Raw genomic sequence first — 13,794 nt, forward strand, 5'->3', positions numbered from 1 at the left:
TAGCACTTATTTCTGCCTCCACAGGTCTCTACAGTCACTAATACCTAAGTCTTTAGAAGTCTTCAGTCTGCAGTATAAACCAAACTGTACCTCAACTTGTACCCCTGCCAGCTTCAGCTTTGGCTTTGTCAAATCTGAGAAGTTATTCACCACTCATCCACCTGTTTTCTGGCTTCCAAAATGGTGCTGCTGTTATATTCTTTCCTTTCTTCTTTGTCAACATGGACTTACCATCTTTTTTAAAAGATCCTTTTATTGTCATTTCAATAGGAGTTTAGAAGAGAGTAAAAGTAAACATGACTGTTGAACCTACTACCCTTACCTGAAAGATGAGAATGCTTTTTTGGAATGTTCTATTTTGCTTTCCCAACAGTAGAAAGATGCCCGCTGCTTCCCCATTCCTGTGTGTCTTTGTGTGTCTGTTCCACACAAGGAACAGAGAAGACTGGGAATACACGAAAGTCCCTCACTCTTAGGCACGACAAAAGCTCTTCCATCACAGGAATTTTAAAGAAGGGACCCAGGGGCGCCTGGGGGGCTCAGTCAGTTAAGCGTCCAACTTCAGCTCAGGTCATGATCTCACGGTTCATGGGTTCGAGTCCACTTCAGGCTCTGTGCTGACAGCTCAAAGCCTGGACCCACTTCAGATTTGTCTCCCTCTCTATCTACCCTTTCCCCTCTCACACTCTGTCTCTCTCTCTCTCTCTCTCAAAAATAAATAAACATTTAGGGGCGCCTGGGTGGCTCGGTCGGTTAAGCGTCCGACTTCGGCTCAGGTCATGATCTCACAGTCCGTGGGTTCGAGCCCCGCGTCGGGCTCTGTGCTGACCGCTCAGAGCCTGGAACCTGTTTCAGATTCTGTGTCTCCCTCTCTCTCTGCTCCTCCCCTGTTCATGCTCTGTCTCTCTCTGTCTCAAAAATAAATAAACGTTTAAAAAAAAATTTTTTTTAAATAAACATTTAAAGAAAGAACGAATGAACGAACGAACTCCAATCCAGTGAAACACCTCTGATTTTAGTAAGCAGGTACTCTCGTTTTCAAGTTTTCTTTTGGGTTGGTTGTTTCCAAAAAATCAAAAATCCCACTTTGATTCAAGGTTTTATTTTTAAGAAAGCACTTCAGTTTACAGTCAAAATCTTAAAAAAAAAAGTCTAAGTTGTATTCAGTGCTTGGAGACTTGGTGAAGTTTTAGGTATTGTTTTGTACAGTTTTATGAAGCGGTTCCTCATGTAAAATGTCCTCCACTCTTTCCCCCAGATGTAGACCCCCTTTTGCCCTTTGGGAGAGGGCTAAACTTTGGCTTCTCCTATAAAGTCACCCCTTTCCATCCTGAAAAGCATCACCAAGGGTCTCCTCTTTCTTCCCTTTCCTCTTCCAGCTAGTTTACAAACAATTCACTCTGAACTATCGTGCACTGCTTTGTAACAGCTCTCTCTTTTTGTTTTTGTTGTTGTTGTTCTGTTACTTCAGTTTCCAGAAATCCACATTCAGTCTCCTTACACCGACAGTAACAGTCACAGTAATGCTCTTTCAGGCAGGGACCATAATAATCTCTCTCTTAGCACCATATCTGACACACAAATAGATACCTGTCCACTCATCTGATAAATATTGACCTACTGTGCACCAGGCAGTGTACTAGGCACGGCATTTATAGCTGTGAACAAAATCACACTCGTGCTGCTTACAGTCTAATGCTGACTTAGATTCCCTTTCAAGTCCAGATAAATAATAAAGAGCAAAGAAATGGATATTAATTTTAGAAATATATCAGGGAAAAAACTGTAAAACATTTGAAAATACATTTTTAGTCACTGATCATGGCTAAGTCTGAGTAATATTTGTTTTACTTGCCTCCATCTTCCTTTTTAGAGATAATTCTGTTTTTCAGCCATTCTTTGGTTTCTTCTTTGACATCCTGAGCAAGTTCTAGGACCACCAAAGGTGTGAAGGAACTCTCACAAGTATCCAAAGCTGATAAGGTCACTTTCATCTTTTACAAATGTGCTGAAATTAAAATAAAATAAAAAGCACATGGGTTATAACGGAAAAGTGAAATATATGGAAACATATAAAAAAATATGTATTTGTATTTTCTCCTAATTACACCTAATTCTGGGTCCCAGGAAAAAGGAAAATTTCTCATGATCCAGATGGACATGAGACAGGCTCAACCAATAGTTGAAAGCACATGTGTGAGCCAGGCCCATACAAAGTCAGGGGGGACATCATCCTTTCCGTAGGCAGCTCAGAACACGGCAGGGAGGACATTAGATAAGGGAAGGACAAAAAGTGTAAAATACACTGTCACACAGGAAGAGTCAGAAAGTATTTGCAAAAGATCTGACACCCGAACAGGGTTTAGAGGAACGAACAGGAATTTGCTGGCGAGACTTGGATGGCATTCTACGTAGAAGAAACAGTATTCCTGTACAAAATAGAGAGGAAAAATAGCCAACAGAATCAGAGACACACAAGTGATTAGGTGTGGCTACAGCACTTGTGTGTGTAGGGGTGGGGGGTGCAGGATGGGAATGAGCAGGTATCTAACCAGGGACCGTGACTACAAAGGAATGGGGCTTTGTCAAATAAGCGATGGGAGTCATCAGTTCAGTAAGAGCAGGGAATTGACCTGGTCCGAGTTCATGCTTAGGTATGGAGTTGAAGTCCCTGGTATCAGCTTCCCTTCCTAGTTTCTCTTTCTCAGGAATATCATCTTTATCTCCATTTCCACGCTTGAAAAGTACTCTGGTCAACTTGGATATCCACAAATGGCATCAGTCACTGAGGCCTAATGGCCTCCCTCTAAAATGTTTCTCGTGTGAATCTCTCTAACCCAGTGATTCACAGCAGAGACAATTTCCAGACTTTAGACTTACTTATTCTAACTCTGTACTTGACGTGGGTTTTAATGACTCCAAAGTACAAGTGCAAATCAATTCTTGGGAATAATCACAAAAGGAACGACCAACACCACAGAACAGCCTTCCATTCTTCAGGGTGAATTATGATCTTGCAACAAGCAGATCAAACAGGCCTAGGTTATCTGGCTTAGACTGGTAAGTTTTTCTCTTACTCCAACACAGCATAAGTTTTGGGGCAACACAGGTATTATAAATCAATGCTGGATTCACATCATGGCACAAATGCTTCAGGAATGCTATTATAAAATAACAGCCAAATCCAAAGTGGGCGTGCCAGGCTCTATGAAGGTAACAAGATCAAAACGGGCCTCAGCACTCACCTCCTAACAGCTAGTCATGTGGTCAGGAACTCTACAGAATGAAAGAATGATAAAAATTAGCCATTAGAGCTATAGGAACTCAGAACACTTAATGTGCAAAAGTTTCCATCAAGAAAAAGAAGCATGTTCTACAGAGGGAAATAATGTGTAAAATCAATGACATTAAGAATACACAGAGCAGACAGAGCAGGACCAGAGCAGAGAGGGCAACATTTTGTCAGCTGTGACCATTTAAGGATAAGGAATGCTACAGTTCACATCTGCTCCAATGCCCAGAATGGAGTCACTGTTGGTTTCTGAGCAGAGAATCAGCTACGTGTCAGAGTGAGATGAATCTCCATAGGTAGATTTAGGGGGCAGAATATGAATATTCTTTCAACTCTCCTGAACTTCTGAAATTTTTCAGAACAAAAAGTTGAGGAAAATGGTTAATGTACCAGTACACTACAGAGGCTTACGCATTGTCATCTTTTAAATGGAAAGACCAAATACAATGAACATTTATGACATGCTTATTTTCAGTCATGCTGTGATAAGAGTCTGAAGGTACAAAGTAAGTAAGGTCCCCATCTTGCTTCTAGGGAGCTCATAGTCTTACAGCGGAAGCATCAGATCATTCTAACAGGAGGCCTGAAACAATAGCAGAAACCGTCTGGGGCAGGGAAGCCTGAGGAGGCGGGATTAACCTTCTGGGAAGGGAGGCTGAGAACCGGTAGCCTTCAACTCGGAAAAGGTCCACAGATAACTGTGAGGTTTCTGACCTGGAACATGGGAAAGAGGAAGTAAAGAGCCAAGCTGAAAAGGAATGGTTAGGCTCAGGGCACAACCCACAGTTCAGCAGGGTGTGTGTGGACACACGTCAAAGGTGTCAGTTTCCTGGCATTTGCACATCGCCTAATGTCGGTATAAAAGGCCCACCGTATTCACAACTTCCAGACCATACAACACTCTTTCTGAGACACTAAATACAGGTTTCAGTTCTAAACACGTGTATGAGCACCAGCAAGAAATACATAAAAAATATTTGCTCACTGATTTATTCTCATTTGAGATACTATATGCCCTTCATGACTTGACACAACCTCCACAAGATTTCCAAGATCCTACAGACAAAAGTGTCACCATCTCTGACATCCAAAGAGTTCCTACAAATCAACAAAAAAATACAAAACCTGAAATCACAAGTCACAAAAGAAGAAATAGAAGCAGCCAACACACACTTTGAGATGTTCAAACATACCAATAAAAGAAATGTAAAGTAAGTATAAGATGCCTTTTCCTTTTCAGGTTTGCTGAAGTTGAAAGGTGGACGGAACCCAGTTCTGGCACAGGTGTAGAAAATCGGGCATTTTCACACACAGCTGACAGATGTTGTACTTTGATGCCATCTTTCCAGAAAGCAGAGTGGCAGTATGAAAAATAATATTAAATACGCTTACCATTCAACACAACAACGCCATTTCTAGGAATTCATGCCAAGGAGACAATAAAATAGAATATATATACAATGGACGTCATTACAACTTCCTTTTTTTCCTCTCTCTTTCTCATTTACTTTGGGTTTAGTTATGGCAAAGAAATAAAAAAGACACAACGTATACAACCTGAAAGCCCAACAAGAGGACACTGGCGAAACTCATAAAGTATTTACGTGTCACAGTCATACAACAGAACAATCAACACTAGGGTGCAGATGCAACTATATTAACATGGAGAACATTTCATTGCGCATTGTAAGATTTAAAAAAAGCGCAAAACAAGACCCCATTTATGGATATGTACAACCCATCCTAATATCAAAATGACAACAACACTAGGTAACTTTGGGTTTTGGAAGTGTGTGGGTGCTTAGGAATTTGTCCATTTCTTCCAGGTTGTCCAGTTTGTTGGCATGATTTTTCATAGCATGCCCTGATAATTGCTTGTGTTTCTGAGGGACTGGTTGTAATAATTCCATTTTCTTTTTTTTTTTTTTTTTTTTTAATTTTTTTTTTCAATGTTTATTTATTTTTGGGACAGAGAGAGACAGAGCATGAACGGGGGAGGGGCAGAGAGAGAGGGAGACACAGAACTGGAAACAGGCTCCAGGCTCTGAGCCATCAGCCCAGAGCCTGACGCGGGGCTCGAACTCACGGACCGCGAGATCGTGACCTGAAGTCGGACGCTTAACCGACTGCGCCACCCAGGCGCCCCAATAATTCCATTTTCATTCATGATTTTATCTATTTGGGTCATTTCCCTTTTCTTTTTGAGAAGCCTGGCTAGAGGTTTATCAATTTTGTTTATTTTTTCAAAAAACCAACTCTTGGTTTCATTGGTCTACTCTACTGTTTTTTTAGATTCTATATTGTTTATTTCTGCTCTGATCTTTATTATTTCTCTTCTTCTGCTGGGTTTAGGCTGTCTTTGCTGTTCTGCTTCTAATTCGTTTAGGTGTGGTGTTAGATTTTGTATTTGGGATTTTTCTTGTTTCTTGAGATAGGCCTGGATTGCAATGTATTTTCCTCTCAGGACTGCCTTTGTTGCATCCCAAAACGTTTGGGTTGTTGTATTTTGATTTTCATTTGTTTCCATATATTTTTTAATTTCTTCTCTAATTGCCTGGTTGACCCATTCATTCTTTAGTAGGGTGTTCTTTAACCTCCATGCTTTTGGAGGTTTTCCAGACTTTTTCCTGTGGTTGATTTCAAGCTTCATAGCATTGTGGTCTGAAAGTGTGCACGGTATGATCTCAATTCTCTTACACTCATGAAGGGCTGTTTTGTGACCCAGTATGTGATCTATCTTGGAGAATGTTCCATGTGCACTCGAGAAGAAAGTATATTCTGTTGCTTAGGGATGCAGAGTTCTAAATATATCTGTCAAGTCCATCTGATCCAATGTATCATTCAGGGCCCTTGTTTCTCTTCTGTTACCTTGTTAGCTCTTCCTGATGGATGGGCCCTGTAATTACTATATAATGCCCTTCTTCCTCTCTTGTTACAGCCTTTAATTTAAAGTCTAGTTTGTCTGATACAAGTATGGCTACTCCAGCTTTCTTTTGACTTCCAGTAGTATGATAGATAGTTCTCCATCCCCTCACTTTCAATCTGAAGGTGTCCTCAGGTCTAAAAGAGTCTCTTGTAGACAGCAAATAGATGGGTCTTGTTTTTTTATCCATTCTGATACCCTATGTCTTTTGGTTGAAGCATTTAGTCCATTTACATCCATTGTTATTATGGAAAGATATGGGTTTAGAGTTATTGTGATGTCTGTGGGTTTCATGCTTGTAGTGATGTCTCTGGTACTTTGTGGTCCTTGCAACATTTCACTCACAGAATCCCCCTTAGGATCTCTTGTAGGGCTGGTTTAGTGGTGATGAATTCCTTCAGTTTTTGTTTGGGAAGAAGACCTTTCTCTCTCCTTCTATTCTGAATGACAGACTTCCTGGATAAAGGATTCTCGGCTGCATATTTTTTTCTGTTCGTCACATTGAAGATTTCCTGCCATTCCTTTCTGGCCTGCCAAGTTTCAGTAGATAGATCTGCCACTAGTCTTATCGGTCTCCCTTTATATGTTAGAGTGTGTTTATCCCTAGCTGCTTTCAAAATTTTCTCTTTATCCTTGTATTTTGCCAGTTTCACTATGATGTGTCGTGCAGAAGATCGTTTCAAGTTACGTCTGAAGGGAGTTCTCTGTGCCTCTTGGATTTCAATGCCTTTTTCCTTCTCCAGATCAGGGAAGTTCTCAGGTATGATTTGTTCAAGTATACCTTCAGCCCCTTTCTCTCTCTCTCTTCCTCCTCTGGAATTCCTATTATACAGATATTGTTCCGTTTCATTGCATCACTTAGTTCTCTAATTCTCCCCTCATACTCCTGGATTTTTTTCTCTCTTTTTCTCAGCTTCCTCTTTTTCCATAATTTTATCTTCTAATTCACCTATTCTCTGCCTCTGCAATCCGAGCTGTGGTCGCCTCCATTTTATTTTGCACCTAATTTGTAGCATTTTTTAGCTCCTCATGACTATTTCTTAGTCCCTTGATCTCTGTAGTAATAGATTCTCTGCTGTCCTCTATGCTTTTTTCAAGCCCAGCGATTAATTTTATGACTATTTTTCTAAATTCTTGTTCCGTTATATTGCTTAAATCGTTTTTGATCAATTCGTTACTGTCGCTACTTCCTGGAGTTTCTTTTCAGGAGAATTCTTCCATTTCGTCATTTTGGATAGTCCCTGGGGTGGCTCGGAACTGCAGGGCACTTCCCCTGTACTGTCCGGAGTAACTTGTTTCAGTGGGCGGCCACCGCCAGACCCGATGTCTGCCCCCAGCCCACCGCTGGGGCCACAGTCAGACTGGTGTGTACCTTATCTTCTCCTCTCCCAGGGGCAGGACTCACTGTCGAGTGCGGTGCCCCTGTCGGCTACTTGCACACTGCCAGGATTGTGGTGCTGCTTCGATGGGATCTGGTGTGTTAGCCGGGGTGGATCCGCAAGGTGCACAGGGGCGGGAGGGGCAGGCTCAGATCGCTTTGCCGTCGGTGGTCCTCTGCAGGAGGGGCCCTGCAGCGACCGGGAGGGAGGCAGACCCGTCGGAGGGATGGATCCACAGAAGCACAGCCCTGGGTGTTTGCAAGGTGCAAGCAAGTTCAGTGAACTGGTTCCCTTTGGGGTTCCGGCTGGGGGATGGGAGAGGGAGATGGCGCTGGCCAGAGCCTTTGTTCCCCATGAGCTGAGCTCTGTCTTCCGGGGCTCAACAACTCTCCCTCCCGTTGTCCTCTAGCCCTCTCACTCTCCGAGCAGAGCTGTTCACTTTTAACATTCCAGATGTTAAGTCCCACTGGCTGTCAGAACTCACGCAGTCCGGCCCCTCCGCTTTTGCAAGCCAGGCTCGGGGGCTCCGCCTCGCCAGGCGGGCTGCCCCTCCACCGACCCGGCTCCCTCCCGCCAGTCCATGGAGCACGTACACCTCTCCGGCCTTCCTACCCTCTTCCGTGGGCCTCTTGTCTACGCTTGGCTTTGGAGAGTCCGTTCTGCTAGTCTCCTGGCGGTTTTCTGGGTTATTTAGGCAGATGTGGGTGGAATCTAAGCGATCAGCAGGACGCGGTGAGCCCAGCGCCCTCCTACACCGCCATCTCAACACTAGCTAACTTTCAGGTCTTTACATGGGCTACTCCTTGAATTCTCACACCAACCCCATGAAAAAGAAACTCTTAACACTTTCATTCAGCAGATGAGAAAACTGAAGTCAAAGAGGTTAAGGAGTTTGTCCAATGTCACATGGCAGCGAGCAGAAGAGCCTAACCTCAGGCACCCTGAGGCCAGAGTTCACACCCTTAACCACGTGTGGCTACACTCACGATTCACTCTATACTGTGTGCGTTTGAATAAATATCCCATCGATGATTAGGCAGATATATCTCTCCCAACTGTCACGTCTAGGTAGTAGGATTTCAGATGATTGTTATTTTCTTCTTTACGTTTCTCTTTTTGATTTGAATTTTAATAGGCAAGGGTTTTTTTCTTATAATTAGAAAAAAATGGCTTTTACACTTGTAACACAGTATAGAGGTCAGACATTTTAAAAGTAAGGGTAAAATGTACCCTTTAGGAAAGGCCAAACGATACTTTTTAAAACTGTATAATACGAGATAATTTGCTTTAGTCCCAGATTAAAAAGATACCAACTTTGTAAAAAAGAAGTTTCCTAACTGTAAAGATTGTTTTGAATAAAGGCTCGATAACAACGAAAAGCCTTCCGTCCAACAGTATATAAAATGAAACGGCTCCGCACATAGGCACATCCCCTCCTATCCAGAAGGAGGCGGCCAAAAGCGCCAGTGGAGCTGGGCAACGATAGGATTTTTAGAGCAGAAGGAGCCTTAGGGGTCACTTAGTCCCGTGACCTCACTGTATCATATTCACAAGGTCCGAAATCACACAACCAGCATGGCAGATACAGACTGAAATCCAGTGCTCTCTGGATGATACCAGGCAGTATGAAAAAGACCTTTTCCTTTTTTTTTTCCTTTTTGTGAACTTAGTCAACAAAGTCAGTTTTACAGTCTTGGCATTAGAACAAACGCCGGCCCGGCCACGCTGGGCAGCTGCAAGCCTAGCTCCCTGAAAGTCTCACAGACTAACTCCAGGGCCAGTGTTGGTTGGACTCTGCTCTGAACCATGCCAGGTGGGAAAAGACTGTCCGTGAAGGCTTGTTGGTGGCGATCGGGAAGCCTTGATCCCTCTGAGGCTCCCGCACCTAAAATGCCCTCGAGGCTCAACACTGTTGGTGACAGTCCTTGAAGGACCACTCTGCTCTGTTCACGCTTGCTTTCAGCTGTTCTGCGCTCAGGCCAGCCACCGCGCCACAACGTACTTACCACCCTGGTGACCTAAGACGCCCCTCTCCCGCCGCGCCACACCTTCTGTGCGGTCTTCTTCCTGTCCCTGTAACCCACCGAGGGGCACCCATTGCTCAGGGAATTTCTGTCTCTATACAGGAACACCTCTGGGATGCTCTCTCCTTGGGGGATCCCTGCCCCTGTGCTCTGCACGCAGCAGGGTGCAGGTATGGAGCACTCGGGGTTGTAATTCACTGGCCAGCGGAATCCAGGCCTGTGCTAAACCGCTTCTCCCCACCGGCGGGCCCAATGGCATGAAGAGCAAGTCTAAGGCAGTAAAAACAAGGAGCCTCAGGGCAGCCTTGGCCTAAGCTGAGTTCTGCAATCTGCTTTGACCAGAGGGTCTTCATGGGAGCTTGGTCTGCCATCATCACCATGCACATGACTAATAAATACACGCGACCAAAATACCAGAGGGGGGCACATGAGGGTGTGAAGTGTGGGTACAGAAAAGAGGCTCGTGGTCCCAGTGGGGGCCAATCTAAAAAACAATGATCCAACATATGTAGTCTTCTTGGGCACTGGACGGTACAGCGATTTCTGCAACCACAACCAATTTCCCCCTTTCACCCAAGCTGTCAACCAGGACAGCAGCCAGGAATGACTAAAAGGCACAGCATACAGGTTCCAGAGACACTCTGGGGCACAGGACAGCCGTCCCAAATTCTGTTCTTACCGTGTGTTGTACTGCACACAGCGCCAAAGAGAGGCCTAAAAACGAACTGGATTCAGGCGCTTTTACATTGGCTACTGCAATCACCTGCCTACAGGAAGAGGTGAATCCTGACCGTAGTGGCTGAAATGCGCATATGAAGATAAACACACTGTGAGTTCAGCCAGGGGGCCGGGAGTACATGCATCTTTTATCAAGGATCAAGAGAAGAATAGGAGACTCTGTATTCTCTTCCTGAGCTTGGGGGCGGGGGGAGCCAATGGAATTATAAATCCAAAGGCTAGTTAGAAGGAAATGCACAGGTATCTTCAGAAATCACCGTATTTCAGACCCGAGGAGAAACATAAACCAAAATTACTCAGTCACGAAGCAGCACAGGAACAGATCATGGAGAGAAAGACGAAGGGCCACACTGATTGAGCTGGAAAATGAGAGGGATTTCCCGAGGAGAAAAGGTGCAATTTTAATGGCCGGGGCTAGATGGAAGGACAGGACCCTTCTGGAGGCCCTGAGGGTAAGAAAACAGAGCCGTCTTCTGAAATCTGCAACAGGCTGCTAATGAGGAGAGCAACTGGGAGACACTCCTTCCTCGAGACCCAGGGCAGCTGCCTCCCCGAGTTACATAAGGTGTGCAAATCTGGGAGTGCTAAGTCAGCACACCGTACACACCCACCCGCACTAGAGTTTCTCGGCGACACTGATGAGGTAAGGAAGCTGGTGAGGCCCATGTGAGAAACACACCTGGGAACCTGATGGCATCAGGATCGCACCGGAAGATGCAGGAGAGGCGAGACAGACATACTGGAAGGCAGCCTGGCCACGGCAGCCCAGGCCTAGGCCTAAAGAGATGCTGCACCAAGAAGGCCACCTCTGCACAGAAGCACCCAACGGGGCCTTGCCAGGACTGACCTCCTCTCATTCACACTTCCTGTCTGCTCTGGAATCACGTCTGAAACCCTGGAGCAACACTGCATCTCACCTGCAAGCATAGCACTTGACTCAAAACTAAAGCTCTGATATGTGATAAAAGCATGAATCCATACGATGATCACACAACCATATAGAAAGACATTTACGGAGAATTTTTAACGATCGGGGGAAATGCCAAGCGGGGGTAAAAGCAGACAACAAAGTAATATAACAATATGACCCCAATTATGTAACATGTACACTTAATACACAATAAAATACAAAAAGAATGAAGGCGTATTGCACCAAAATGTTAAGAGGGTTGGTTAAATTACACGGGATTTTCATTTTCATCCTTATATTCTTTTCTCTATCTTCTAAGGTTCTACAATGAAAAAAAGTTTCACTGGCTTTTTTTTTAAGCACACACACCAATTTACTAGGCCCTTTCTATTCCCTTGCATTACTTTAGATCTTTTAAATTTCATCCTTCACCGGTAATTCCGCAATTCTTTCAGCAAAAGCTGGTCAGAACACACATGATCTACTTCCCACGGTGAATTTAAAACTAGGTGTCCTCACAGAATGGGCCCCTAGAAAATATCTGGTTCTGTAAGTTAGCGGGAGACTTCAAATCGAAAGCAGGCAGACAGTAAAGATGTGACTTTTGAAAGACGCCACGGGACTCGAGTTTTGGAAATTAAACTCCGCAGGATTTAAGGGCATGGGCCACAACTGTTTTGCAGTCCGAATAAACCTCCGCTGTACTTTTGAAGCCCGCAACCTCTGTACACTGTCCTGGCTGCTGGAACAGCCTTCTGCAGCAGACGGCGCGCACCGAGTCCGGCGCTGGGCAGGCACCAGGAAAACAGAAGCAGCCTATAGGAGGAGAACTCGATTCCATCCACATTTCTCAGGTGTCCCAGGCACTGCCCCTGACTTGCATTTATTGCTTAAAAAGTACTACGTGTGCCAGGGGAGAGCCCAGAAACCCAATCACCCCGATGTGAAAGGGAGCATGACCCTGCAAGTTCGCTGCAGCCACACTAGTTCGGACATATCCCAAGCGTCCCTGCTCCCCAGGCGGCCCGAGAAACGTGAATCTTGCGCCGCTGAGCTGGTCCTTCCAAAAAACGTCCTTCGATAGGCTTGGCCGCCTTTCCCAACCCCACCCACGACCTCACTCCCCTGAGCTCGGAAGACCCCAAGTCCCCATCCTGACCAAAGTCCCAGCTTTCGGCTTCACCACGTTTCTTCCAATACTCAGCCCTCCATCCCAGACTCCTATAGGCTCTCCCCAGCCCCCACCTGCGCCTGCCACCCCCCCATACTTTCAGTCCTCCCTCCCCAACCCCCATCGGCGCCCATCCCGGTCCCACTTCCCCATTCCCGACACTGCCCCGGGGAGGCGCCCCGGGGAGGCGCCCCGGGGAGGTACCCCGGGAAGGAAGGGCTGTGGGAGGCGCCCCTGGAGGCGCGCCGCCGCCGCCGCCAGGCAGCCGGGGCTCAGTCCCACACGGACCCCGGCTCCGCGCCGCCGACGGCGAGAGGGGCTGCGGGCCCCTCCCCCACTCACCGGCCGCAGCGGCGCTCCACGTCTTCGGAGGCGGGCCCGACGGCCGGCGCCACGGGGAGGCAGAGCCGCGGACGCTCGAGGCGGGGGGCGGGCCGAGGCCTGCAGGGAGGGCGCGCCGGGCGCTGGGTGTGGCGGGCCTGGCGGGGCCCAGGCTCCAGGGTGCGCCGGCTGGGCCGGACCACGTCGGGACAGGCGGCGCCCGGCACTGCGTCGCCCGAGCGGGGCGGGGCCTAGTGGGGAGTCCCTCCAAGGCGGGGGCAGGAACGGCTCCGGAGAAAAGGTAGGAACGGCCTGGCTGGCTTTTGGCCGGGAGTGGGAACGCGGCCGGGCACGGAAGAGGCGTGCCCTGTGGGCTGTCACTCCCGAGGAGGGGCGGGACCACGGTGGGAGAGGCGCGCCTTATGGGCTGTCCGCGGCCGGGGGGCGGGGCCTCGTTGGGCGGTCCCACCGGGAGGGGCGGGGCCACGGCGAGCGGGGGCGTGTCCTACGGGCTGTCGCTCCGAGAGGAGGCGGGACCACGGTGGGAGAGGCGTGTCTTATGGGCTGCTTTTCCGATGAGGGGTGGGGCCTCGCTGGGCCTTCGCACCTAGGGGGGGTGGAGCCTAGTAGAGACGCGGAGAAAAAAATACCGGTATCCCTGCTCTTACGAAAGACCTCCATTACTACAGCAATAGCTTTTTTAGTAAAAGCGGTAATCCTCTTCAGATTTCTTTCCTTTAGCGAAAACAGGTACTAATGGAGGTCTTTCGTTAACGGGAACGTTCGGAAAGCAAGGTTGTGCGAGGATTATTCTTCGCCTTTCAATTTACAAAAATGCTCTGCTTTCTGAGAGCCAGGGAAACCTGTAGGCCTCTTCGCATTTTCCTCTGGCCGGTCTCTTGCAGTCCAGACCCCAATTTTCTTGTCACTTTCAAATATCAGAACAAGTCCCCCGCCACCTTTCATCTCTCAGACTTCTTCCTTTTCCCCTTTTCTCTGCCCTAGCCACGTTGGCCCCCTGCTCTTCCTAGATCTC

General features: G+C 46.9%; 1 protein-coding gene across 7 annotated transcripts in view; it reads right to left on the bottom strand.

The window, feature by feature from the left end:
- The window catches only part of ANO10 (anoctamin 10), a 220,056-nt gene extending 206,935 nt beyond the window's left edge, over positions 1 to 13,121 (bottom strand). For 2 of the 7 annotated variants that reach the window (XM_043595921.1, XM_043595924.1), the window contains exons 1-2: positions 12,780 to 13,120; positions 1,856 to 2,008 (exon numbers count right to left, since the gene is read on the bottom strand). In XM_043595921.1, the coding sequence (XP_043451856.1) occupies positions 1,856 to 1,994 (139 nt within the window). In that variant the 5' untranslated portion in view covers positions 1,995 to 2,008; positions 12,780 to 13,120. Of the gene's footprint in view, positions 1 to 1,855; positions 2,009 to 3,245; positions 3,277 to 12,779 lie in introns of all 7 variants that reach the window. The other 5 variants (XM_043595923.1, XM_043595920.1, XR_006299575.1 and 2 more) reach the window with 5 other exon arrangements.
- Between the last annotated feature and the right edge of the window lie 673 nt (positions 13,122 to 13,794).

This window comes from Prionailurus bengalensis, chromosome C2, assembly GCF_016509475.1.
Source record: "Prionailurus bengalensis isolate Pbe53 chromosome C2, Fcat_Pben_1.1_paternal_pri, whole genome shotgun sequence".
In the NCBI taxonomy this organism is placed as follows: domain Eukaryota; kingdom Metazoa; phylum Chordata; class Mammalia; order Carnivora; family Felidae; genus Prionailurus; species Prionailurus bengalensis.